This window comes from Ipomoea nil, unplaced genomic scaffold (assembly GCF_001879475.1).
Source record: "Ipomoea nil cultivar Tokyo-kokei standard unplaced genomic scaffold, Asagao_1.1 scaffold2159, whole genome shotgun sequence".
NCBI lineage: Eukaryota > Viridiplantae > Streptophyta > Magnoliopsida > Solanales > Convolvulaceae > Ipomoea > Ipomoea nil.
The window spans coordinates 3,280,001-3,306,702 of record NW_017618587.1 but is presented as its reverse complement, the minus strand read 5'-3'; the positions used below and the strand labels follow the sequence as shown (position 1 = coordinate 3,306,702).

General features: G+C 34.3%; 5 protein-coding genes across 12 annotated transcripts; 1 reads left to right on the top strand and 4 right to left on the bottom strand.

Moving 5' to 3' along the window:
* Positions 1–414: 414 nt before the first annotated feature.
* Positions 415–4,391, top strand: LOC109149786 (bifunctional nuclease 2-like). Of its 6 annotated transcripts, none has more exons than XM_019297780.1 (12): positions 415–659; positions 1,211–1,273; positions 1,379–1,687; positions 1,854–2,024; positions 2,120–2,169; positions 2,274–2,330; positions 2,436–2,501; positions 2,594–2,668; positions 2,963–3,078; positions 3,295–3,386; positions 3,930–3,992; positions 4,089–4,391. In XM_019297780.1, exons 3-11 carry the CDS (start codon positions 1,393–1,395, stop codon positions 3,980–3,982), a joined length of 975 nt encoding a protein of 324 aa, XP_019153325.1. In that variant the 5' UTR covers positions 415–659; positions 1,211–1,273; positions 1,379–1,392; the 3' UTR covers positions 3,983–3,992; positions 4,089–4,391. The 6 variants fall into 6 exon arrangements, with proteins under 6 accessions (XP_019153325.1, XP_019153324.1, XP_019153321.1 ...); XM_019297779.1 differs by having other exon boundaries at positions 2,591–2,668; positions 3,930–3,985; positions 4,132–4,391; XM_019297776.1 differs by having other exon boundaries at positions 2,591–2,668; positions 3,930–3,985.
* Positions 4,392–5,173: 782 nt separating this feature from the next.
* On the bottom strand, positions 5,174–8,340 carry LOC109149785 (AAA-ATPase At3g50940-like). Of its 2 annotated transcripts, none has more exons than XM_019297772.1 (2): positions 7,200–8,333; positions 5,174–5,697 (listed from the first exon to the last, which is right to left on the bottom strand). In XM_019297772.1, the coding sequence occupies exons 1-2, from the start codon at positions 8,172–8,174 to the stop codon at positions 5,332–5,334; spliced, it is 1,341 nt and encodes a 446-aa protein (XP_019153317.1). In that variant the 5' UTR covers positions 8,175–8,333; the 3' UTR covers positions 5,174–5,331. The 2 variants fall into 2 exon arrangements, with proteins under 2 accessions (XP_019153317.1, XP_019153318.1); XM_019297773.1 differs by lacking the exon at positions 5,174–5,697 and adding an exon at positions 6,249–6,403 and having other exon boundaries at positions 7,163–8,340.
* Positions 8,341–10,256: 1,916 nt separating this feature from the next.
* On the bottom strand, positions 10,257–10,766 carry LOC109149215 (heavy metal-associated isoprenylated plant protein 2-like). Its single transcript, XM_019296877.1, has 2 exons — positions 10,749–10,766; positions 10,257–10,631 (listed from the first exon to the last, which is right to left on the bottom strand). The coding sequence occupies exons 1-2, from the start codon at positions 10,764–10,766 to the stop codon at positions 10,257–10,259; spliced, it is 393 nt and encodes a 130-aa protein (XP_019152422.1).
* LOC109149147 (inositol-pentakisphosphate 2-kinase-like) lies at positions 10,359–15,615 on the bottom strand. 2 transcript variants are annotated; one of them, XM_019296805.1, is made up of 9 exons: positions 15,444–15,615; positions 15,270–15,372; positions 14,869–15,072; positions 14,468–14,615; positions 14,060–14,100; positions 13,830–13,940; positions 13,049–13,645; positions 11,882–12,075; positions 10,359–10,631 (listed from the first exon to the last, which is right to left on the bottom strand). In XM_019296805.1, the coding sequence occupies exons 2-8, from the start codon at positions 15,369–15,371 to the stop codon at positions 11,890–11,892; spliced, it is 1,389 nt and encodes a 462-aa protein (XP_019152350.1). In that variant the 5' UTR covers position 15,372; positions 15,444–15,615; the 3' UTR covers positions 10,359–10,631; positions 11,882–11,889. The 2 variants fall into 2 exon arrangements, with proteins under 2 accessions (XP_019152350.1, XP_019152349.1); XM_019296804.1 differs by having other exon boundaries at positions 15,270–15,615.
* Positions 15,616–23,075: 7,460 nt separating this feature from the next.
* Positions 23,076–23,813, bottom strand: LOC109149214. Its single transcript, XM_019296876.1, has one exon. It carries the CDS (start codon positions 23,811–23,813, stop codon positions 23,076–23,078), a length of 738 nt encoding a protein of 245 aa, XP_019152421.1.
* Between the last annotated feature and the right edge of the window lie 2,889 nt (positions 23,814–26,702).

Sequence of the window (26,702 nt, the reverse complement as noted above, 5' to 3'; positions counted from 1 at the left end):
ATTCAGTTCGGTTTGATTTTACCGAACAATTCAGTTCGGTTCGAGTTTTTAACGAACCGTTCGGTATACAAGAATCTATTACCGTTCGATTGTTTGGTATATTACCGAATCTAACTAGTTTGGTACGGTTCGATTCGAGAAAACTGAACCAAATTGCCACCCTTAAAATTAATTACCAAAATGGTCCCTTGACTATAACGAATTACCAATTTGGTCCCAAGTTAACGGTTGACTAACGGTCAAACAAACGGAAGACCAAATTGGTTAAAATTTTTAAAATTGAGAGACTTAATTAGTAAAAAAAAATAGTCAAGAACCAAATTGATAATTTCGCTATAGTCAAGGGACCATTTCGATAATTAACTCTTATTATTGTACTCCTTCTCTCTCCATATATATTACTTCATTCGGCTTCCTTACTCGCTCTCTCTCGCCTTCAATTTCTTCTCATCTCTCCCGGAGCTTACCTGTGTGTATTCGGGTCGGATCATCATTATCTTCTGCTATTTACTCGGCTGGCACTGATATAATTCATAATTTCAGTATTTTTCTTATGAACTGCTGAAAAAAAAAAGTTGAGACTTTTGCTAGGATCGTCGATCGGGAGGTCTTGATTTGTGTGTGTCCTGAGCTTCGAGGGGAAGCTTTTCGCGATTCAGGTATGGTGTGCACGAAATGCATTTATTCTGGGCGATTCTTCATCTCTTCAGCTTAGTTTCTGTGAAAGAAAGAGAGGAATGAACTTTGATGTTGATGTTGATGATGATGATGATAGTCTCCTTTAACTTTCTGTATTGATGTTTTGGTCTTTGATCAATCAATTGTGTAGAGTTAAATTGCGCTATAGGGCTAACTGAAAGAAGATCGATGTTATAGCAGCGAAGTTCGTGTCTGTTAAGCTATCCATAATCGTTATGTACTAATTTTAATCTTTCTTGCAAACATTCAATTATGCAATCTAATTGTCTGTGTAAAAACCATTAGATATTAGTTGTGCACAATTTTTCTACTGTTGTTTTTCTGCAGAGGCTTCAGTAAGTACTCTTTTTTTTTTTTTTTTTTTTTTTTTTTTTTTTTTTTTTTTTTTTTTTTTAATGTAGTAGAAAGGTCACTAAGCTTGCATCTGCAATAAGGATGTTGTATCCACTAGGTTGGAGTCTATATAGAGTATTAATTGTTTCTTATTCCCAATATATTTTTGGTCTTGCAGATATATATTTCTATTGCATGGCAAATGGAATAACGAAATGCTCAATAAATGTTTTATAACAAAGTATGAATTCTCTATATAATCAGAGTGTGTGTGTCTATAAATATTTGGTGTGTTTTATACAATAACGGAAATTTGATAATGATCCATTTATTGTCTCATTGATAGTAAAGGGAGGTAAAATGAATTCTCTACAAGGACCAGTTGTTTGCCCGGTGGTTCATGCTAAGCGTACGGGTCCATACTCTGTTCCTATCAATTCACTCTTGGTGAAGGCTTCTAAAATTCTTAGAAGTGAGTTCTGGAAGCTTGATGGGATCCACTGTAGGCAGGCTCATTTTCCTCTGCAACCACATTCGCGAATAAGCAAGTTGATTGCGTGCAGCTTCAGCTCATCATCAAATGACAATGGCAGCAGGGCAGAGAACTTTAATGAGAATGATGCAGATTATGTTAATTCTAGTGTGGTTGAAGCTGGTATGCTAATTTACACAATGGTTTTGATTGACTAGTTTGCATTTAAGGCGTTGGGTTTTCATATTTCCTCAGAATTGATATTGGTGATCGAGTTATCTCATCTTCGCAAGCGGTGACGCTTGAGTATCAGGCATTGCTAATTATGGCTTTCTATTGTTATGTTTAGTGGAAGTGAGGAGCAGCCCGGATGGTTTCATGATCAAGATGAGAGATGGTAGGGAATTGAGATGTGTCCATAACAACCCTCAGAGTGGTCATCTTCCTGATTATGTTCCACATGCAGCAATAGTATTGAGAATGGAAGATGAGATTGGTCTTCTTCTCCCCATCATTGTTCGTATGTCTATATCTCATTTGTTGCTTTGTGAGATATATTTTTGAGCAGAAATGATTAAATCTTCTTGATTTGACTCATTACATTATCTATTATAGTGGAGATGTCAAGTATGCTGCTCTTGGAAGCCATATGTGATGTTCAAATTGTATGTCTTGCATTAGTATTTCTGAAATCCTTTTAAACCCAAACTTATTAGTATCCTGATTCCAGTTGTAGTTACTGAAACCAACAAATATTGCCTTCTTTCAGGCCCGACCAACAGTGTACCAAGTGGTGAAGGACATGATTGAGAAGATGGGCTATGGAGTGAGTTTTTTTATTTACTTTTTTTTTTTTTTTTTTTTGTGGATCCATGATGCCATGATCTCTTATTCATGGTGTGATTATGATATTAATCTGCTTTTTACAAAGGTAAAACTTGTTCGCATTACAAAGCGGGTACATGAAGCATATTTTGCTCGATTATACCTCACCAAGGTATAACTCATTGTTGGCATTTTGCTTTGTGTTTAAGATCCCAGTCTATTTTGTTTGAGTATTTATCGTCTGGCATGTGGTTGTGGTAGCAGTTGGATAACGAATGTGAGAGTATAAGCTTTGACCTTCGACCTTCTGATGCAATCAACATTGCTGTGAGATGCAAGGTAATTATTTCCTTTTATGGTTCTTTTAAAGGCAGCTGATTCTCATAGTTTGGAGTGGTTATACAATGTTTATTATGTTGTCCAAGAGGTGAACATATATAGTAGTTTTCTCATAACTACGTTGTGTCTATACTATCCTAAGCTTTTTTTCTTATTTTAGTATCAATATATGAAAGCTCAAAGAAATCATCACCATAATGTTATGTGGACTGAGCTGAAATAATACATTTATGAAATTTTGATCAGTCTAGATCAACTTCTAAGTCCAGTGGAACTGTGTATTAAATTCTCTAGGTTCCAATACAAGTCAACAAGCACTTGGCATTTAGTGACGGCATGAGGATAACTGAATCTGCAAAGCCATTGATGCTGGGCTCTTCAGACGGGTTACTGCTGACTGGGCTGGACAGGTGCAGTTAGCTTGTTGTCTCATAAAGCATGGTTCTCTTTTCTCACTCAGTTTGTTGCAATAGATATATTATGTATTGCATTGTGGGAAACCAACAGCTGGGGGTCATTACTATCTGATCTTAAGTCTTGACTGCATAAAATTATTAGATTAATGCCCGATTATGCCTGTCAAAGGGGAAAGAACAGTTTTTAACGTGTGCCTGTTATGAATTCAGACCAACTGGCCAGCCATGCATTGAGGCAGAGGAGTTTATTCTTTTGCGCAACATGCTAATTGCTGCAGCAGAGGAACGCTATAAAGATGCAGGTTACTTTCTTATCTCCTCTAGAACATATAATTGCATCTCATCCCTTCAATGATTCTTGGTTTTGAACCTCCATATAGTGTTTGCTTCTTATAGTGAATTGTTTTTATAGCCCTTATGAAAACAAAGGAGGTATATTAATTTTCGCTTTCATGACATTTTATTATCTGATAAAATAAAGATTTAAATACATGTTTCAATGTTGCAAAGTCTTCCTTGAATAGGGGCAAAATAAACACCTAATGAAAGAGTTCTTTTGCATACTGTATTGGTATTTGCACCCTGTGGGTGAAGTGAGACTAATCCAATTGAGTCTCGGTCAGTCTTCATTTGGGGCAGCTATCCCAAGAGTGTTACCCTTTGGAAACCCGCCCCCTCTCCCAGCTGGAGGGCAGGGGTTAAGACTTAAGAGTCATCACTTTCTTTGTCATGCCACGTGATTCTTCAATCTTCAGTAGCTTTGCAAATTTCCACCTTCATTATCAGACAACTAGTTGATATGATCTGTGAAAACTATTGAAGTCTTATCACTTGTTGGTCTGCAGCTCTGTGGAGGGACAAGCTCACTCAACTTCGTTCGAAGAGAAACTGGACATAGCAGGTACGAGGTTTGTTCTTCTCTGACTGTTCATAGACCTACGGAAAATGCAACAATCTTTCTCTTCCATTTTGAGCACTTACTGGTAACTGTCCTCTTGTTTTAGGGAGAAATTCATTTGATAAAGCAAACTGTAACCATAACTGCAGCAGGATGAAGATGAATTGTGTGTACATAGGTGAAGACATTTGTGGGATGGATGTGCAATTTGGCTACTTCAGTCATCAACCATGTCTCTGTATAAATATGTAAACCATGTGAATGTATATATGACTGTGTGTGTGTGTGTGTGTTTGTATAGGTTGGCTGTAATTATATTCTATGTAATAATTCCTTAAAATCCCATAATTAAAAAAATTCAGCAGGTCTTCAACCAATCAATCAAGACTGAAGAGACGTGTAACCTTAACACCGAGTTCTTCCTCACACTAGGTATACTTAGTTGTTATTTAAGGATTTCTTAACACTCATTTGGATTAATGTTACATATGGAACTTCTCCCAAAAGTTGAATTCTAATCCCAAGAGCTCCCTAAATCCCGGCCCAACAAAGCATTTCGGAGGATGTAAATCACGGAAATTCGATGTCTTAGCAGACAGGGTCATTTGCCCACTACACTATTGTGGCTACAATTGAACCTTGGTCTCTTTTCCTAAATACTTCCTACTGAACCATTAAGCTAAGTCTGTATGAACTATATAAAGGAAACTTATAAGTGACTTTTTCAATGTTGAAAAAATCGCTAGGCGCCTGTGGACCGCCTAGGCGCGATTTTTACACTGAACTTTTTAGCCCCTACAACAAAAATTGTTTTTAGTCATTTTCATTGCCTTTTTCCTATAAGAAAAAGTTTCTGCCAACTCACTTATAGGTGGCAAATTATACTATGAATTATAGACCATATTGTAATGTGAATCACAAATTATAAATGGCAAATTATATTATGGATAATAGATCACATTGCAATGTAAATCATAAATAAATGTACTTTTTAACATATTGAATACTAATTTTTTTTTTTTTAAAAAGAATATTAATTTTTAATGTATAGAAAGTTTGTTTTTTTATAGTATATTTAAAAACAAACCTTCAGTACACAAAAATAATAATAATGTATATTATGTCAGTTGTTTATCGTGTAAAGTGGGATTATAGAAGTTTTGACTGGGGTATTTTTTTAGAAAAAAAATAAATAATAACATTAATGTCTTTTTACAAAAAATTGAGGGACCAAATACATATTCTAAATGCCAAAGCCATCGCCTCCCTCTTCTAATAAAATTTCAATTCCAAGTTGAGATGGAAATGGGCTTTAGCTTGCTGCCTTGTTCCATCATCATATCCAAGGTTTAGGTGGTGGTGTTTTCCTTGTTTTGAAGGTAGATGATGAGGTTCCCCAGTGTTATATCTGCATCATCATTCTTCATAAGCTCTTCAGCAATTTCAGCAGGCGTTACCTTAACCTTCAACACCAACAGCAGCTCTTCAATCTTGTGGTACAACGCATGATCCTCAATCCTAAGGTAATTAGAAGCCAGCACTTTGAATGCAGCGAAAGTGCAGTAGGACATCTGTATGTGCATGTCCATGCGACCCGGGCGCAGCAGCGCGGGATCAAGCCGATCCTTGTGGTTCGTCGTGAACACTATGATTCGCTCGTCTCCGCAGCTCGACCACAACCCATCTATCAGGTTCAACAGTCCCGACAAAGTAATCTGTTCTTTGAATTGGGTATTTACAATCAGCTAATGCTATCAACTAGTTAAACACACTAACTCAATCAGCTAACAACTATTTACCAAACACAAACTTTATTCAATCTGCAACTAACCCTAGCCTAGCCAAATTAGTCGGACATATTACAAGATTTGGCCTGTCTATTTGTCTTTTTGGTTTGAATGGGCCGGCCAATTTCTGTCAATAAGATCACTAGGCACGGGCTTTCTCACCTCATAAACCAAAGATCTTTATTCAATCTATCATCGAATATGTGTATTAGTCTATCATGAATTCGACTAGAATCATGAAGGGCACACCTTCTTGTAAACCAAAGATGTTTATTCCATCTAGAAAAATTACATATATAGTCTCAATGTTAGGATATTCAATCCTGAATTAGTTGTGTATACTTTAGTCATTTTCATTAACATCCTAGTGGATTAAGACAGGAAATCAATAAATACTTAAATGACAACCTAACAGGATAAAAATGAAAATTTTGATTTCATTTTCTTCGTATGAAATTGACATTTCAAGTGTACTCCCTTAAAAAAAGTGTACTAAATTTATTTAACAAATTTCAAATTCTAGCTAAAACTCGACAAGAAATAGACACGCTAGCTAGAACTGAGTCGATATTCCATTCATGGTATATTGACCATTTTGGTATGTAAAATGCAATGAAATATGATATGAAGTTTAACATAGGGAAAATGGCACTTTTTCCCTGAGTTATATACTTATAGCATTTTTTCCCTTTAAGTTATTGAAGTGGCTGTTTTTCTCCCTGAAATGTTAAATAGACATATTTACCCTTAAACTAAATATTTAATTTATTTTTTTCTCCAACAAATTATGACCATAATTTGGTTCAAACTAAACAAACACTATAGCAACCAAACCGAAATATTTCAATTACAATTTAGAATCGAAATTCGATATTTAGAGTTTATTAAAATCGTGAACCGGAACGGACGGTTCATGTTCCGAAAAAAAAAAATGCATTTATTGTTGAATTTAGACTATTTTAAAATAAAAAATAAAATTTTAAAATAAAGACGGTTCAAAACCACGAATCAAATCCGGAACCGCCGGTTCACGGTTCAAGATTCAATTTGTTGATACGGTTCAAGATTCAATTTTTTGATACATAATTTTAATAAATTGACATTTAAATATTGGGTTCTAGATCTGAATTATAACCGTAAACTATTAATTCGATTGCTTTAGTATCCGGTTCAATTCAAATCGAACCGTGGTCATCCCTACGTATACGCAATAATTTGTTGGAGTAATAAAATAAATAAAATGTTTACTTTAAAGGTATAAATGTCAATTTAATATATCAGGGGAAAAAAGCACCACTTTTAGAATAATTGAGGGGGCTAATGTGCTTACCTAAATAATTGAGGAGGAAAAAGTGCAAATATAACTCAGGGGTGAAAAGTGTCATTTTCCCTTTTAACATATATAGAAAGCTATGAAGATGATAGCTGACCTTATCGTTGCCGGTGGTTTGGTTTTCTGATTCTCGGCTATGCAGGACAGCATTGCAGTCAATATCTTCAATCACGAGGATGGAGCGATTTGCAGAACCGATGAGCAACCTTCTCAAATCCGAGTTGCAATCAATCTCTCTCAGATCGAGGTCGTAGATATCAAAATTGAGGTAATTAGCCATGGCGGCAACCAAGCTTGATTTTCCAGTACCAGGAGGGCCGTAGAGCAAGTATCCTCTCTTCCAGGCTCTGCCGACTCTCCTGTAATAATCCTTTCTGCTTATAAACCTATCGAGATCATCGATTACCTCCTTCTTCACCTCCGGCGCCATCGCCATTGTACTGAAATTCGCCGGATGGTTGAGCACAAGGGAGGTCCAATTTCCGCCGTACTCGACCGTGTGAAGCCTCACCGCGCGGCTATGATCCTTGATCTCCTTCGCTTTCCTCAGGATGTATGGGAGGTAAGCCCTAAGCACAATGTCTTTGTACTTGTAGTGAAAGCTCAGCTCGAAATGTCTTTGCTCTGTTTTCGAGTTGCCGTTGCGATCTCCTTTGCCGATCTGTTGGATGGCGGTGGATTTCAGTACCCACACCATCTTCACCTTCCCGTAGAAATCAACGATTTCCTGATTCCTGTCGACGGTGACGATCAGTTCCTCGTCTTTCTCCGGCTTGATCACTTTGATTCTTCGCGTTGCAGGGGAGACCTTTGTTCCCAGGAAGACGTTGGCGGCCTCGAACATGTGGTTTGACGTCAGGCCTTCGGATTCTTCGATCAAGAGGGTGAGCTGTGAAGAGAAGCGGGCGGAGAGCTTGGTAAGGCGGGTGGAGAAGTAGGTGCGTAGTGCGTCGGGGACGAGGTCGGCGGTTACGGATTGGAGGAGCATCACGGAGGCAGCCAGTGAGGCGGCGGCGGTCAGAATTGAGCCGGAGGAAACAGAGAAGCTCGTGATGTCTTTGGGGAACTCCATTTTTTTTTATGGATTCTCTTTCTCGCTGGTTATAGATTGAAATTGCGAGAAGAAACAGCACAAGTAGAAACTTAATAGGGTTTTGCAATTTTGGAGGGGGTTTATGACTTTCGGTTTCTTGGCGGACACGGGACTATATAAATTACAAGGTTCTAGTGTTCTACACTATTACAAGGTTATAGTGTTCTACACTAGACTCCTAGTCATAGTGTGCTGATAATCTGGGCAGTTATGTGTTTAAACTACTCTCTTTGACGTTGATAGGGTTTTTAGAACATTATTATTGATTTTGATTATCCCATTAATTATAAAACTCATTCTCTAATAAAATAATAGTACGTTTGGTTCACAGAATAAATTTTGAGGTAATAGGAATAAACTTTAAGAATTATATTAAGTGTTTGGTTGGTTTAAGGAATAGAATAAAATATGTTTCAAAAGACATAAATACCCTTATAAAAATATATGGTAGCGGTGGTGGTGGTGTTGGCGGTGGCGGCAGCGGTGATAGTACTAAAGCTATTCCCAAATACTTGGGAATAGCTAGAGAGTCCCCTAGGAATGACTATTCTCCCTGCAAAGGGAATAGCTCATTCCCGGGAATGCTATTATCTTGAATAAAATGACAAAACAAACAATGAAATAGGTCTATTCCCAGGAACGGTATTCCATTCCCAACCTATTTTATGAACCAAAACACGTCATAAGAGTTTTATTCCATTATTCCTTCTCATACATCATCAAACAACAATATTGATAATTATTCACATTCAACTCTACTACCAAATATACCCTAACTCTTTCTTTATTAATTTCATTAATTCCTAAATATATATAATTTTATATACTAATATTAAATTTAATAGTATTAAAAAAATTAAATTATAAACAATTTCAATAAGTTTTGTTAATCGAACCAGACACATAATAAGGTTGAGAAAATAATTTTTAGTTATTCAGTTATTTTTCAACATGAACCCTATGTAACCCATATGTAAGGCTCAATTTCTAATCATATTTAAACTAATTTTAGTGAAGACATCAAAGCTGCTAGCAACAGTGGAACTTCATCTCAACATGAAGTAACAGCAACAGAGTGTATGAAATGCATTTGTAATGCCATTCGTTTTTAACCCAAAAGAATTCGATGATCACAACATCAGAGACATCAAATGTTATTGTGTCACCACCAAATTGTAATCAATGGCAGTGTCAACGCAGTAATTTTAGTCAATAATAGCTTCCAAGTCATCAAAAGAGGAAGAAGACAAAAATGCTAGAAGACAAAATGTAAGGAGAATTGGAGAAAGAGATAAAGACACCTAGTAGTTATCTTATTGTACTAGTGTGTACTTAGTTTGAAGACTTTTCATGTAGTAGTTATCTTATTATTGTACTAGTGTGTACCTAGTTTGAAAACTTTTCATGTAGTAGTTATCTTATTGTACCTAGCTTGAAGACTTTTTTTGTAGTAGCTATCACTTAGGAGTTGTAAAAATCTTGTAAGTTTTCTATATAAGGAGCCTCTTTGTTTAATAAAAGTATCAGAACAGTTTGAGATAAGATAAGCTATAAGTTGAGTTCCTTTCTTATTTGTATATCTTTTTGCCTAATTTCTTCTTCTTTTATTGTTAGTCTATTATTTAAACTATTTATTTTGTCTGAAGCTTTAATTATTTGAGTATCTCTTTGTAATATTTCTTCCTGTCTTTATTTTATTATTTCTAAACTTATTCTACAACTTATAATATGTTGATTAATATCTCTATTATACTCCAATGGTTTTGCTGCTATATATTCTATTGTGTCACCACCAAATTGTAATCAATGGCAGTATCAATATAATGCAGTAATTTTAGTCAAGAATAGCTTCCAAGTAGAACACCGTGGGGCACAATGGATCTAAAGAAGAAATACTTAATTATATAATATGAAGATGAATGCCAGCACCAAAGAATGGTGGCACGATGATAGATTGAGGTCACAAATAGTCAAATAGCCATAGATGGGAGACTTGTAAACTGATATATATATATATATATATATATATATATATATATATATATATAAAAGGAACTTTGATCATAAGATGTTACAGCGACTATAGTAATCATCACTCATCACGTACCAGACATGGCATCTCTGGCATGTACTGGGAAGAGAACAAGTAACATCTTTTTTCACTTCTTTCTTGTCGTCCTTCTTCTCATTCTTCTCATCCTTCTTCTCATCTTTCTTCTTTTCTGGCTCGGGAGCACCTATACTTGTTATCTGTGCAGACTTTCTGAATTTCCTAACCTGTTTGATGATACATACTGGATCAGCCTCGCCAATCACTGTCACTGTACTTTTGGCAGCATCAAGGACAATGGAGTTTATCCCTTCTATTCTTGATATTAACTTCATCACCTTCAACCTACACTTTGAACAGCGAAGATCCACTGACACCACTGTTTTCTGCAACAAAATTTACAAACAGAAAGTCAGTTTCCTTGGTCCTTTCCGCATTTAAATGAACTGCAGGTGTACTGCAGGCTGTCAGTAAGGAACCAGAAGTAAGTAATATGCTAGAACCTTTAAAAGAAGTGACATGTCAAAAGCAAAGAATGTCCAAGAAACTGCTGTATTATGTTTGCTTTATGTTGGTCTGTCTCAGTTATACTCATGGTAAATTAACCATCTATCTTAAGTACTAGTTTGTTCTCTCTAGAATCCTTTTAACAGTCTGGCACGACACTTAAATGGAATGTCAGTGGTAGTTGGTGAATAGAAGTAAATGCATTGTCTGAATTTTATTCATGGGATCACCTATGGCTACCGTCTATATTTATTAGGTTTTGTCTCCCTCCTTGCCCCCATTCTGTTCTCTCCAGCCCCCACCTATCACAATTTCCCAGCAAGTAGATTGTGCATTTGTCTTTACTTGCAATCGGAAACTTCACTTGCATAGATCACTTATTTTACATTAAAATATCTTTTGCCAACAAGATGTATATTCCTCAGCTTAATAACAAAGATGTAATTTCATATAAAGTTTTAAAGCAAAACCAAAGTGACTATCTGATTTTATTGTGAACCATCGGACTCTTCCAGCTATATCCCAAAAAAATAAAAATGAAAACTGCAATTATGGAGTAACTTTTTACCTTGTGACAGAAGGCCTACCAAATAGATTATACTTCTTGGTTAATAATTCCACTATACATTCTAACTGCATCTTCAAATCTTCATTAAATTTTAGATGCGTGTTTATGCACAACAGTTCATAAATGAGCTAAAAAGTGAAGAACATCCTACTATTTGGGAGTTCATACCAGAGAGTCCCATGATAAACAACAAATACCCTCTCTTGACCTTCTCTCTCTGAATTCCTTTGAATTTAATTTTGGAAGGAAGCAAACAACTGTAAGTATATTACAGTAAACCACAGACCAATTAAGTACTCTAATTGAGAATGGATTGGCATAATGGAGTTTATTCTTGGACTAGAAAGTTTCAACCAAATGGAACCCCAAATCTAACTGTATAAAATAAATAGCTGATGTAGTCTAGGGATGGAAAGTCACTAAAGTAGTTGAGAGATCACTTTCCATAGATCAGACCCTTTCCCCTACCAATAAAACTTCAATTAACAAACACAAACAGGAAGAATTAGAGAAATCATCTAGGTTATTACAGAATATGCTCCAAAAATTTCAATCACTTACCAGAATTATCATCTGCGTGCACAGAATCTTCTGCAGTATTGAATTAATCTGATCGCGTCATTCCCTTTCTTGAATTTACCATCTCCCTTTCCTGAATTTACCATTGTTAAATAACTGCTGACTATCTTCTTGTCCAACTCATAGTAGAATTCCATCTTTTTCAAAGGTTTCAGGTCCAGGTCAATGAAAGATGCCTAACAATTTGCGGCAATAAAGATCATCAATCAATACAACAATAAAAGGTACTATACAGGCATAATTCCAAAAGGGCAACATGATGAAGTGGGCGATCACAATTATTTTCTAACACATTAAGCAGCATGAACAAAGTCTACTATGAATGTGTGACAAGAAAGAAAACTCAAATGAACAAACCACTACATACAGAAATGATGCAAACACCATGGCACCAGAAAACCTGTGAAGCCAATACCATTTTACTTAAAAAGTTCTTTCAGAGAATGAAGTCAACCTGTAGGTTGCTGCATATCTTCAAAAGTGCAATCTTTTTCATCTTTGGTAGTCTTGATAGATTAATTGATATATATATATATATATATATATATATATATATATATATATATCTGCTCCATCCTGTTGGATTTGCTATTCCTTGGGTAATGCAATTATTTGCTAACTCTCTACCCTCAAATATTAAGACTAGACTAAAAAGTAGAGCCGTCAAAATGGACTTTGCTTGTTGGGCCAGCCCGTCCCATCCCCTATATAGGTAGGCCGGTAGGTGGTGGGTTTCAATTTTAGTGGCCCGCCGAAGTGCGGGCCTAGGTGGGGCGGGTGGGCCCGCCTAGAGTACATGTTTTAATAGAAATACATAATATATTATTATGTATAATGGTTATTGAATATTGGGCTAACTTGGTTGGTAATAAGTATCATGTTATTCTAGGAGGTCTAGGGATTGAATCTCATCAAGTGTATATTTTTGCACCCAAAAAGAAAGGGAAAAAAAAAAAGAGTAAAGGCGAGCAGGGCTAGGGAACAGAGGCCCATCCCGCCAGCCCGTATTTACAGGTGAAAAATACTATGTTTCAGTTATAGGGCATAGTGAAATAGTTGGGTTTCTAGAATCTTGATGAGAAAAGTTTACAAATCCTGTTTCAAGCAAAATTTATAAAATCCAAATAGCAGATGAGAAAAATGGTATACCTTGTAATCAAAAGTTTGGTTGGTGGATTTTAAGGAGACAAGACCATATGAAGACTCGCTTTTCCCATCTTCTCGAGATCTGAAACTAATCATCATACTCAAGTCCTTTGCAGTAGCAGCTATTAAATAGTCCCTCAATATCTTCCAACTTTCTTCCATTGAAATAGAATGCAGGGTGTTAAACCTTTTTGATAAGCCACTGCCTAAATCTTTGCATACCACACAGGGCTGAGAAATAACATTATAATACACATGAATTGCACCCTCGATGTCAAAAGTATCAAGCTTCTGAACTTCAAGAAGGCGATTTAGTAATCCTGAACTGAAAACTGCCTCAGAAATGAGCTCAAGAAAATAATTTGTACGCATCCCTTCTTTTGCAAAAATTATATTCTTGAGTGCATCTTCAAATGCCTGGCCAGCTTTAGAATTTGTAGGTTCTGCACCACCACCCAAGCCCCCAAATATGAGACAACCATTCACAAAAACTCGAAAGTTATTCTGTGGGGTCATAAAAAGATCCTTGATTGCTTTGTCTAATCTGTCTTTAGACCCAGAAAACATATCAAGTGGATCATATGCACTTATATATGATATCTGAAAAGGATGGTAAAAGACACAAATCATGAGAAAGCATTGATTTAAAGAGGTGGGCAGCATGATTAAAACTAACTAATGGACTTGAGATGGCCAACTGAGAAAAGGTGCCGATCATATATCCTGTAAAGTTCACAGGAAAAAAAATCCAGAGCATTATTTGGTACATTGGTGCATTCAATACCTTCCCTTGATGAAGCTTCAGAGCCTGGTGCATCTTAAAACGAGTGATTCTCCTTTTAACAGCATTACTTTCTATAATAAATTTTGAAGCTGGAAGGAATCCACATTTGGGCTACATTTAGGGAAATGGAAAAGAAACGAGGTATTATTATAGAATTAGAGAAGAATGAACAGAGATAACAAGTACAATACTATGGTAGAAAAAAATACTGAATAAAAACATTAAGGAACCTTTATTTCAACACATATGCACAGCTCCTCTTTAGGTGTAACTGAAAGGAAGAAAAATATGCATGTTATTATTATGATCAATTGATCAGACACAGATTGAGACAATGTCATCACTGTGATCATGACAGGCGAAGGCTATCCAATATTGCAAGAACAGAAACCTATTGCTTGGATTTGCAAAGTGAAACATAGTTACAGTACATAATACTTATACAGTACATCCTTGAGAGGGCTTGGAGTTTTAGATTAATTGCAGTAGTTGTGATTCTACAAACTACGGAGTAAATATTTAATGTTTTCACTCAAATGCAGAACATAAATTCAAACGTTTATCAACAAGTAGTATTATTTTAATGTTATACCATAATAGATACCCAGACCCAAAGGAAAGAAAAAAGGCATTATTACCATGGGGGAATATTGAATGATCAGACATCAGTAGAATAGAATCCCTCAGGAGATTGAGCTTAGCAGCATCAACCCGCCAAGTGGGGCGCTTATGAAGGACATTCTTTTCAACTGCCTCCAGAAATTCTCTGGATACAAGGATGTGAATCTGACAATACAGAGGACAGATAAGCAAATATCTTTAACCATGCGGTTAAGCACTGGAAATAAACATGCAGAGAGTGTCTAATTAATTCAGTGTCTTAGAGAGCTCCACTCTATTAATTTTGCAGTTTAGCTCAATGCATAAAGAATATTGTTACCAGTAACCAGTATAGCAAAGGGCTACAGAGACGGTCATAGTTGCATTCCAATGAAATACGCACAGAATTGGAATTGAATACAAATTTGCAGTAACATACCCCAGCATCAACATGCTCAGGACCCAAAAATGGACACATTACTTGCTGGACAAAGAAGTGCTCTGCAATCTCCCTAGTAGGGGCCGATACAAGATCTTTGACATCTTTCCAGAGATGGATTTCATGCACGGTTAAGCCTGGATGACCATTCTCATATTCACACCCATTGGTTGGAACCTTTTGTATCCTCAAAATTTTTCCAGCCTACACAGAACAAAAGGAAAAGTTGCAGCAAATCCAACAACACTCCGCATAAAATTGAAGATTGACTAAACAACAAAAGAGCAGATACTTTCAACACAAACTCATCCAACACAATTTCAAAATAAAATTTCTCCTCAAATCAGCTCAAATTCAAATGATTTTTCTGTTTTGGACAAGTAGACGAGAAACAAACGTACAAAACGAGGAGCGATTCCGCGATAAGAGAGAACCAGATTGATAGCTCCTTCGCCTCTATAAGACCATTCCATTGCGTCTTTCGCGTCTAGAACCACCGCCATTCTGCAGCCGAAATAATATGAATACATAAATGAGCGATCACGCAAATTACAAATGCAGTTAACGAGTTTTACCTAGGAATTAGGATTGGAAATGTAGATTGGAGGCTCAGGAATCGGTACGGGCTAAACCCTAGATATTCTCCTAGTCGGAGATCGGATAGACGGAAGAGTACCCCGCCGGCCGCCAGCCGTCGGTGATAACGCAGAGCGTTAGCGGCGTTAGGCTTAGGCGTTGTCGACTAGTGCGTTGCCACACTAGTAGTCGCAGCGTTGTTTGGGGTTACGTTTTTAATGCAGTTTTCCGGATCCAGTGCATGGCCAAATCGTCTGTGCGTATTAAATTACGAAAATACCCAATTTCGAATTCATTACCAAAATACTCTATTTTTTGGGTTATTTTTTTAATTTAAAATAATAATAATAATAATAATAATAATAATAATAGGTATGGAAAATGGCGCTTTTGGTCCATTAATAATACCTATATTGTAGACTTTGTCCATGAATTATTATCATACACAAATTTTCTCTTTAACTATGTTTAAAGTGACAATTATAGTTCACCACTAACAAATTATGTTAATATTAATAATGCATTTTACTTCTCAAAAATTTAATAATGCATTTTAATTTTCTAAATTAATGAGGGACACCTTAGTCATTTTTTATTTATATTATTTTGTATTAAATTAAATAAAAAATTAATTAATTGTTGAGTTTGATACACACATTTTGTTGCCATTGGAGTGTAGCTAAAAATTAACATTACACTTCAAATTCTCAAATTATTGAAAGATATATTAGTCATTTCATTGAGCTTTCTTAAATTCTCGCAACTAAATCTTCATACATATTCCCTTTCAATTCCCATGTATGGACATTTTAAATTTTATACTACATATTTCATTTCAATTCTCGTGTATACTAAATATTAGAATTGAAATTCTCAGTAATTCTATTCATGTAAATAAATCAAACACTTAAATTTAAATTCTCACTTTATTCTTACATTATCGCTCTTTCATAAAATTAAAATTCATTTCCATCATAATTCTCTCCATCCAACCAAACGTCTCGTTAAGGAAATTTGCTCATGGTTAGTAATTGATGTTAATATGTTCTAGAAATTGTTTAGCTTAGATTCATGTTATTTTATTTTAATCTCTACCCTTTATAGCTAACAAGTTAAATGGGCCGTCTTATGAGTTAGAGTCCATGTATCTTCAAAATGCATATGAGGCATGATTGACTTATGAAAACCCCCACAAATACCCAAGCCCAATTTACCTATAAACTAAAACAATTGCTACTTAATTGATTGTTTCATTTTGCAATCATGGTGGACCAAAGCCTACAATACGCATGGTAGACGCTGGTCCATGATATAATTTACGTGAGAATGTGTAAATTGCACATACGAGCTAAGGTAATGCGCGTAGTGAATTCTGATCAATGATATAATTTGTATGGAAGAGTGTTACTGCACATAAAAGATAAATCGTATTAGAGAGATCATATGTGACAGACTCGATCGAAGGGTGTTAACAAGAATCGAACTCATAACTTTTAAGTACGAGAATCATATTATGCTTTATTTACTCGGCTACCCTTTCGGAGCTAGGTAGATTCTTTCTTTGATGTTAAGTAATGTGATGTAGTGCGCTGGGTGGAGTTTTGTTAAATGGGGACAATAAGAATATATACGAATTGAAGGTGAGCAATATGGCAAATACTTCCACGAGGAGGAATAAATTCCATTTATAACTTCATTTCTTTTCATAAAGTTAGTTCTACCTTCAAACATGCCTTTAATTACGTCCACAAACAAACACCTAATTAATTAAAGCCAAACCAAACCATACCATCCCATCTCAGTTCATATATTAAATCAACCAGCCTAATTTGAGTATATTTGAGTTTGAATTTAAAATAGTTATATATAATGGTTCGAGTTTGAATTTGAGCTCAATCAAATTTAAAATTTTGGATTTATGTTCGTCCCGCTAATTTTTACAAGGATGTGTATGTGTGTGTGTGTTTATAAAGTTTGAACTCGATTCAATCAGTTTGAAGAGAACAATTTTCTTCTTAAAAAGTGATGATTGATCTGACCCATTTATTTTGGTAGATCAATAATAGCGAGTTGTTGAAAAATAAAGGAAAAAATGATGGGGTCAGTTTTAAAAATCTTACAAACTGTAAAATTTGTAATAATTATAAATTTGAAATCGTGTTTTTTTTTTTTTTACTAAAACGCTCAAGCATTGATGAATCCTAATTAACGGCTATGATCAATCCTTGCTTTTTGTGGGTTGTTCTCATTTGATCGAACCCCACCACACACACACACAAATGGAGCTAAAAAGTTTTGAGCTCCAACTCAGCTCGATTACTTAACAAGCCAACACAAGTTTGATTTTGATTGAACGTCTTATGAATAGCTGCAATCTCAAGCACCTCGACTCATTTCAGTCATTTGCATCCCTAGTCTAATATAGTTAATGGTAAGTGAATTGCTAATATAATAATTACAAAGTCAAAGAACCGACACTTTTTGAATTGTAACATGTTAAAAGAGTCTAATGTTAGTTTAGGATATTAAAAATTGGTGTGTGATATTAAAGAGTCAAGAAATTGAGATATGAACAAGTGGGCTTGATTACACAATGATTAAATATTACTCCGTATTTTGTTATCGAAATATCAAGAAAATAGAAATAGAAAAGGTTGCAACCGATGGGAGTTGGGACGACAATAATGAATTGAGATTAAGAATTTTTTGGTTGTAATTTAGGTGGCAACACCAATTGTGCTCCTATGTTGACTTTACTTTACCGACAAATAATTAAGACATGTGATTACAAAAATAAAAATTTCTCAAAAAAATAATTATAGTCTCAATACCAACAGAAATTCAAAGATATGTAATTCTCTCATTTTCATTAAAACTGATTTTCTTCCACCCAAGGGTGCGTTGAAGCATTAAAACAGTGGTAAATAACTAGAACTTTTTTTTTTTTTTTTGAAAATAAATAACTAGAACTTAAATATCTACTAATTTCAATATTTTACAAAAGTAAACTCTTTAAGTAAATTGAATACATACGAGTTCCAGTAATTTATCAACAATTTTTTTAATTATAAATTTAATTTTTCTTACATAATCAATATTGGACTTCACTAGACGTTCACTATCAAAACTTCACTAATTTCAGACATGCCAGCAGTATAATTATAAAGTGCAAATGTTAATGATAAAATAAGTAAAATGCAAAACTAAGTGGATAAAGTCAACAACTTTAATAATATATATATATCCATTATTTTGGACCCTTGGATGTATTATGTATATATAGACCACCTAATGTGAACAGGAGGTGACAAAAGGTCCCCGCCATCAACATGATTAGCTATATTCTACTGCATGCACAAAGAATTAAAAGAAAAATATTTTGGTTCCTTTTTTTTTTTTTTAATTAAATGAATAATAATATATTTTTGTTTGAAATTCGAAAAACTATAACCGAATCTATTTTACTTATGTAAAATCACAATTTTATACCTTGATTTATGAATAAATTTGCAATCGCTACCTAAAGATACGCTTTGAGTAAAGCTCACCCTGTGACTTTAGCTGACAAAAGAGCTCGATCAAAGAGATAAATCAATCTATTTTGCCCAGGTTAGTTGTTGACTTGGTAACCACAATATTACAAGTTTAACTCCCAATGCAAATGGCCTATTGGTTTTTTTTTTTTTTTTTTTTTTTTTTTTTTTGAGTCGGCCTGTAGTCAACCTAAGTTGGTTTATTTCTTCGGCTCTTTGTGATCCTTTGCCTAATAATGTAACAAGATGAAGTTTATTCATTACATATCATCAGATAGTGACTACAAATTTTTCTCGTCACCCAAAAAAAGTGAATAGGAAATCACACATTTACACTACTAAATAAAGACACCGACTTATGGTAAAATTGTGCATATATACACTTCATCATTAACTATAAACATCTGAAACACACACACGTATGTATGTATGTATTCATTTAAATAATTATTGAACTATATAAAAAAAAATGAAAAGAGAGAAACAATACCAGCTGTCTTAATATTTAATAATTATATAAGTGCTGTTTTAAAAATATATTTTGTATATCTTTTGTCTCAAAGCTTCCAACACGAGTGGATTAGGGAGAGCCGCTAGATTGTTGTTAGGCCCCAACAACACAATAATTCAAGTATACAACATTAATTTATTAAACAACATTTTATCAATTATTATAATTATATTAATAAAGTAAATTTTCCACACACTCACAGCCCCCAAACTAAAAGGAATATAATTTCTTTTGTTGCCACTAATTCATTTCCTTTTTCTTTTTAATGCAACAACAACAACAACAACAAAAAGAGAGAGATTAAATAAAATGTGATAATACTACAAAACAATATACACAATAAAATTTTTAAATAAACCGAATATCATATGATGATGAAATCTTCAAAGTATTGAAACTTCACTTACTAGTCAGTAGATACAAATATTGACTTTCATATAAATATATGGTCAAAAGATCGAAACATGTCCAATATCTACTTATGAGGTTCCAATGGCATTATTCAAAAAAAGTAAAAAAATAAAAAAAATTATGTGGTGTTTAGTTCGCAAAATAGACGTAAATGGAATAACATTTTATGAATAAGTCTATTATGATGTTTGCCTCTTTTTTTTTTAATTAAATAATCGTGAAATATAATTCAACGTAATTGACTATTCACTTTACAACCGGAATAGTCATTCTCAAATTCCCTTGTCATATTAGTTATTCATGCTTCATAAAGAATATCTAATTGTATTAAATACCAAAACTACCCTATCTATGTGTGTATATTTTATATTAATTGAAATATAATCAGTTTATTTATTATTTCAACAAAGGATGATATATTACTTAAATTTTAGCGGTTAAACTTATGTATTGAAAGCCACATATCCAAATATCTTAACAATTGCATACATATAATAGGTAATACAGTTGCTTCGCCGATGACCCTTTACCAACTCAATTCTTTAATTTCTCTTCTAACTAATACGGAATATAATTATTAATTTCTTAGCGCCATAACAACAAATTTAATCCCACTTTGGTTACAAAAAATGGCACATTTATTTATACTCATTCTTTCTACTTTCCACCATATTTATTTGTCCTATTATTATTATTATTATTATTATTATTATTATTATTATTATTATTATTATTATTATTATTATTATTATTATTATTATTATTATTATTATTATTATTATTATTATTATTATTATATGCAAGGGAGAGGAGTCGCAGGACTCATGATAATTAAAAAAAAAAAAAAAAAAAAAAAAAAAAAAAAAAAAAAAAGAAAAGAAATAGAGAAAAGTGAAAGTCACGTTGATCCATAAGTCCATGAGACAACCACCCTCAATCATAACACATAAATCCAAGAAAGGAAAGATTACCCTAAATTACCAATAAATGGATAACTTGATACCGAATATGACACCTCTAATCACACTCTAATATCCCTGATAGCTCTACTGATGATTCAATCTGGTAATAAGTTACACCACTCTTTAGTCTTTAGATAATACTATCAACTGCCAAGATCGATGATCTTCAAATCATCCGGAAGGAAATTCAGGACGTACTCAAGCCAACTCAGCCAACATTCACATGTACAGAGTATTCGATAGTCGAATATAACTCCAACCACACTCTAACATCCTGGAGTATCTCAAGTGCTAATTCAGTAGTAAATTACATTATCTTTTATCTATTGGTCTTGCGTGAGACTATCCCATTCGCAACATATAATACATACTTTTTAATGCAAATATAATACTTATATATGAACCCACAAAAAAAAATTTACATATCTTATGTAAAACGGTCTGACACAAATTTTTATATACCCCTTAATTTTTAACACAATAAATTATAATTTAAATCTTATCAGATCACTACTCACTGACATCCCGATTAAATGTATCATGAACTCATAAACTTATACCAAGCGTTACGTTAAACAAGCTAAGGATGAGAATTCATCCATCCATCTATGCATCATTGTCCAAATACAACCACATCCAAAGATGCAAAAATATGCCAAAGTCATTGCACAATAATTAAGACAAAGAAAAATGAGATAAGAGTTAATGTTCCACAAACTGCCCACTACGTGCATTGCTTGGTGAATGTAATGATGATGATGGTAACAGCCACAGCCCACAAGGATTGAAAATTTGGGAATGGCATTACAATATCAGGGCAAATTAAAGTGTCCCAAAGTATAATAAACTGACCAATCACAGCATTACAAATGTACAACTTTTTACTATGTTATCATTACCTCTATCATAGAAGTTTCCATTAGGTACATCTTTTGTCAATCATTAGATTATCAGTTATCACTGCCCCAAATAACAAAATTATAACTTTGACTAATAACATTTTTTGTGGAAAATGTTACATGTACTCTCATTTTGTACTTTTAATTTGTACTCACACACACAAAATTTTGATGTAGACATTTGTATTAGAATTCAAATGAAAAAAATAACTTATCAGAATCTGCCAAAGGAGTAAGATTGGAGAGTACATGTAGTAGAACTCATTTTTGGTGCGGAAAAATTACATTTGTTGTCACTTTTTATTTTTTGGTAAATAAACATGATTTTTGTGTAATAACTGACAAATTATATATAAGAAGTAAACTGCACTAAGAATATTATAAAACGAACTCGATTGAAAGAATGTTAACAAGATTAAAACTCGTAATCTTTTGGTACAAAAATTATACTTCACCCGCTTAGTCACCCATTTCAAGACACTATTTGTTATCACTTTTCATCCTTCAAATGCACTCGGTACAATATTGTGTCGAGTGATTAGCCCATCAACTCTATTTCTATAACAATATTAAAAAAAAAAAAAAAAATTGTCAATTGTCTTGTCGATTAACTCAATGTCTTTGCTCACAAGTAAAGCAAACAACATTTTTAAAATCTGTATGTTGAATGGTTGTTGTGGTGGCCATTGGTCATAATTAATACTCCACCTCTATATGTACTATATAAAATAAAAATAAAATTTACTCTTTTTGTTTTACCTAACTTAATTACTCAGATGAGATTTTTACTGTGCAAATTAAATCAATATCGTACCTATTGCACCTATGATGATGAGTGATCAGTAGTGAACTTTCTCTCTCTAAATGTAACTATTGAATTTATTTTTATTTTTTAAATTACTTTAAAATTTTAATTTGATGTCTGAAGTCGTCTAGTACCAATGATCTTGTAGTCTAGTGACACTAAATGACTCTCCCAAATGGAAGGTCAAGGGTTTGAATCTTCTTTATGTTTCAGTAGATTGAGAAAGTAGTTATGAACAGATACTACATTATAATATATGTGTTACAATACTCGAAAGAAGAAGAAAAAGCATATACTCCGGTTTTGAATAGGAAATAGAATAATATTATTTGGGTCCATTTGAAGAGAAAATAAAGAGAAAACAGGGCAAAACTAGCCCTGTCGGTACATACTTCATAGACATAATATACGAAGTCCTAAAAGCTAAAATGGGTAAGATATTTTTTTACAATAATTAAAGAAATAATAATAATAATTCAGCGATATTCAAGGTTTGGAGGTTGGTTCATCTTAGCCGCTCTCAACTTTGAAAAATTCTTGATTTTTACGGATGAATTTCTCGATTCGAAGCCGGAATTCCTCGCTGCTGAGGTCTTCGACGGTGTCGATAGTCGGCATTGCTCGCGGTTCGCCGGAACCGGCGGCTTTGCGGTGCATCTCCGTCTCTGATCGCCGGAGCACTCCCTGCGGCTTCAACGCGATCGCTCGCTTCAGCTTCTCCGACTGTGTCCTCTGGAACTTCTCGATTTGCTTCGTGGCCGTTTTCATCGCGGTTGAAAGCTCGGTGCATTGCGGCTTCTGAACCACGCTCTCCGAGCAGACTATCTGCTTCGTTTCGTCTCCGGCCGCCTCCGGCTGAGGCGGAGGAGTGGAGGCTTCGGAGGAGACGACCGGCGGTTGAGTTTCGCCTCCACCGATTTCTTCGCCGTCATCCTCGCCGCAAAAATCGGAGACAACAGAGCTGCAACCGGCGTCCGTTTGGCGACAGAGCACGACTAGCGCGACGATAATGGCGTTGCCGATGACGAACACGACGTGAGGATTGCAGACGTAAACCCACAACTCAACCAGAAACTCGCCGGAGAACTTCATAACCCCCGGAACTCGAGTACAGGACCAGGAAACCAACATCAGAGCGACGATCACTTCCAAAAACTGCAACGACGTCGTCATCCTCCGAAACCGATTAAACCTCGCGATCGCTTTCGCCTTCTCCAATTTCACGGTATCAAACACTTCAAAATCCATTTCTTCCACAACGCGAAAATGCAGGAAATAAACCGAATCAAACCGAACCGTCCTGAGTAAAAATTCAAAAAACTCTCCTCCTCGGTTCACACTTCACAAGCGATCAACACCGGGACTTTTCCGACGGCGAAGGAGGTTCCCAGAACTTGAAAGAAAAACCGCCGGGAGGAATTTTCGCCGGAAAATTAAAGATGAAAAAAGTTGTATGCAAGGAACTGCATAGAGATACAGAATCAGAGTTCATATACATAGAAAAATGCACGCAGTAATACACCGCCGGAAACACGCAGTACGTGGAAGTTGAGGAGAAAATGACGGTTTTGTTTATTCACAGAGGTTCTGAGAAACTTGGAAAGTTTTCTTCCAATGGATGAGATGAACTCCGGAGTGGTATCAGATGAATATATAGGCGTGGGGCAGTGTTGGAATTATATTTTTTATAATTTATTTTTTTCGTATTTTGAAAATTTCTTGGAATTATGAGAAAAATAATTTGTAGATAATTGTAGTCCGAAAGTTGGTAAGTGGACCAGTGCGACCTAGTCCGATCAAGTTTTTATTCTTTAATTTCAAGAAAAAATAGCAAAAAATAAAAATAAAAATTGCATTCCCTTAATTGATGTTAATATTATTCCCCTTTTGATTTTTTATGAGGTAATGATTTAGTCCTAATTTTCACGATGTGACGATTTTGACTTTTGATTTATTGACCTATTAAATGAAATTTTAATGATTTAAAATAAAAAATTTCAATTTTATGCTTATAAATGTTTCACACTTTGCATTGCAAAAGTGATAGATTTTAATGATCCTGTTGGTGAGAGACAAAATTCGCCACCTTCTAAAATATTAAAGTGTTGATAATAGTCATCGATAATCAAAGGATAAATATTTATTATTATTTTATATAAATACTAAAAAGGCTATTTTTTCTTTTCTTTTTCTTTTAGGTGGATTTAATTTTCTTTTCTTTTCTACTTTTTCCCCTTTAGTTTACATTTCATGAGAAAAATGAATGCAAGAAACAAATAAACATTGTGTTGATCGATGTACTTCGAACCCGTCGTACAAGATTTTCTTAGTACGATTTGTCGATTATTGCATATGAGAGAAATTTATCTAATATATACTTGTATATTGTAATCGTGAATTTTTCTCATCACTCAAAAAACTGTGTTGATGATAAAATATATAAAATAATATTAAATGTGTACAAATCATTTATTTCGACTCCAAACCTTCAAGATACATTCATCGTTCATGTACATTTTTATACATGATTGATAGAAACATAACTCATCACGAATCTAATTTTCGGGGCCTTGTGCAATGGTTTTGATAGCACATACCCAGCCACCAAGTTGTCGAGGATTTGTATTGCATTGTTCTTATTACTTTAATTTTTACAATTTTTTTAAATTATAAACATGTAAATTAAATGTTACTAATTTAATTTTTTTTTCTATTAACAACTTTTCGGAAATGAGGAATTAAGTGAAAATGAGGACAACAAATGGATTTAAAAAATAAAAAATAAATAAAAAAAAAAGAAGCCACATTGGTATATTCTTGACTTGCACATTTGTTTAATTTTCTGTTATAGATTAACACCATTCCTAACTAAAGGACGAAAGAATGGTAATTTTGAATAGAAGACATGTGACGTCTAATTAGTCCTTCCGTTTGCGAGGAAGACCATTCTCAAAATGGCAAAGAATTTGAATAAAAATCGAATAAAAAGACACAAAAATAAAATCCGAAGTCATGGTGTGCTTGGGCTCTTTGCGGCACCAGGCATTATTATATCTGGCGTTATTCGACGTCATAGAAATTCTCACATAAGTTTTGTGATAAATTTCTTGTGACACTAAACATTGATTCTCTCACCTAATAGGTCGCTGAGTCACCGTGATATATCATTTCACTATCCTATCAAGACAGGGTCTAGGGTGGGAGCAAGAGAATTGAATTTGTAGGTATTATTTAGTTTTGTTAATTAATCTACATCATACTAAAGTGATAGTTGTTGTTGGCCGCCATGGTTGTTCAAAGATGCCGCGAGGGGACACGTTGAAGACTGAATAGACAAGAGAGCAAAGGCAGCCATGTCCAAACCAAACTCTGGAATTTTGTCTATTTCTTTATACTTAATTTTGCTGCATATAAATTTACAAATTGGTCAACTCCGGTAAGACTATAATTTTGTTTTATTATTATTATAATATTATTATAGGTAAAAAAAAATTTCAATTGTTAACCATAACGATTGTCAATTGTTGTGTATGTGTCATATGTACAGAAGGATGATAAGTGTTGGATTTCACTCCGCTTTCGTTTGTCTAACACTTATCTAGATTATGTTTTTCCTCTTTTGTTGGATACCGCAAAGTGGGTCAGGGTAAGGGGGTCCGAGTATAGTATAGGGGTAGTTTTGGACATGTATATCTTGTTTACGATTAAGTTGCATATAACATTAATGTTCTGCCATCAAAATTAATAAAAGAACACATTTCCTCATGTGGACGTAAACACATTGCGGAACCACATAAATCTTGTCTTTTTTTCTTTTTTTTTTTAACTTTTTGTCATTATCTTTCGATTATTGTTCTTGTTTATTTCAACATCAACCAACCTCTGGTAGACGTTTTGCAGATCTTCTATGATGATATATTGAGGGCTCTTCGTGCCAGCCCGCAAAAGGAATAATAGAGAGTGGTAATTGTAAGGACGTGATTTAATTATTTTCTTTTTAAATTATAGAAACAACAGCAGAAGAAAGTTTTCAATAACTTTTTTCATGTAAAATTGTGTTCAAATTATTAATTAAAAAAAAAAAAAACTAAAAAGCACTCACCCTTAAAAGTTTTCATGCATTATAGACTGTTACGA

Coding starts and splice junctions, on each gene's coding strand:
- LOC109149214 (XM_019296876.1), bottom strand. CDS start 23,813: ATGGATTTTGAAGTGTTTGATACCGTGAAATTGGAGAAGGCGAAAGCG.
- LOC109149786 (XM_019297777.1), top strand. CDS start 1,393: ATGAATTCTCTACAAGGACCAGTTGTTTGCCCGGTGGTTCATGCTAAG. Junction 1,688..1,853: donor TTCTAGTGTGGTTGAAGCTG/GTATGCTAATTT, acceptor TGTTATGTTTAG/TGGAAGTGAGGAGCAGCCCG. Junction 2,331..2,435: donor TTGAGAAGATGGGCTATGGA/GTGAGTTTTTTT, acceptor CTTTTTACAAAG/GTAAAACTTGTTCGCATTAC.
- LOC109149147 (XM_019296804.1), bottom strand. CDS start 15,398: ATGTATTCATATTATTTCGGCTGCAGAATGGCGGTGGTTCTAGACGCG. Junction 14,616..14,868: donor CTGAGCATGTTGATGCTGGG/GTATGTTACTGC, acceptor CTGTATTGTCAG/ATTCACATCCTTGTATCCAG. Junction 14,101..14,467: donor TCATTCAATATTCCCCCATG/GTAATAATGCCT, acceptor TCTTCCTTTCAG/TTACACCTAAAGAGGAGCTG.
- LOC109149785 (XM_019297772.1), bottom strand. CDS start 8,174: ATGGAGTTCCCCAAAGACATCACGAGCTTCTCTGTTTCCTCCGGCTCA. Junction 5,698..7,199: donor AAACCACCGGCAACGATAAG/GTCAGCTATCAT, acceptor TTCAAAGAACAG/ATTACTTTGTCGGGACTGTT.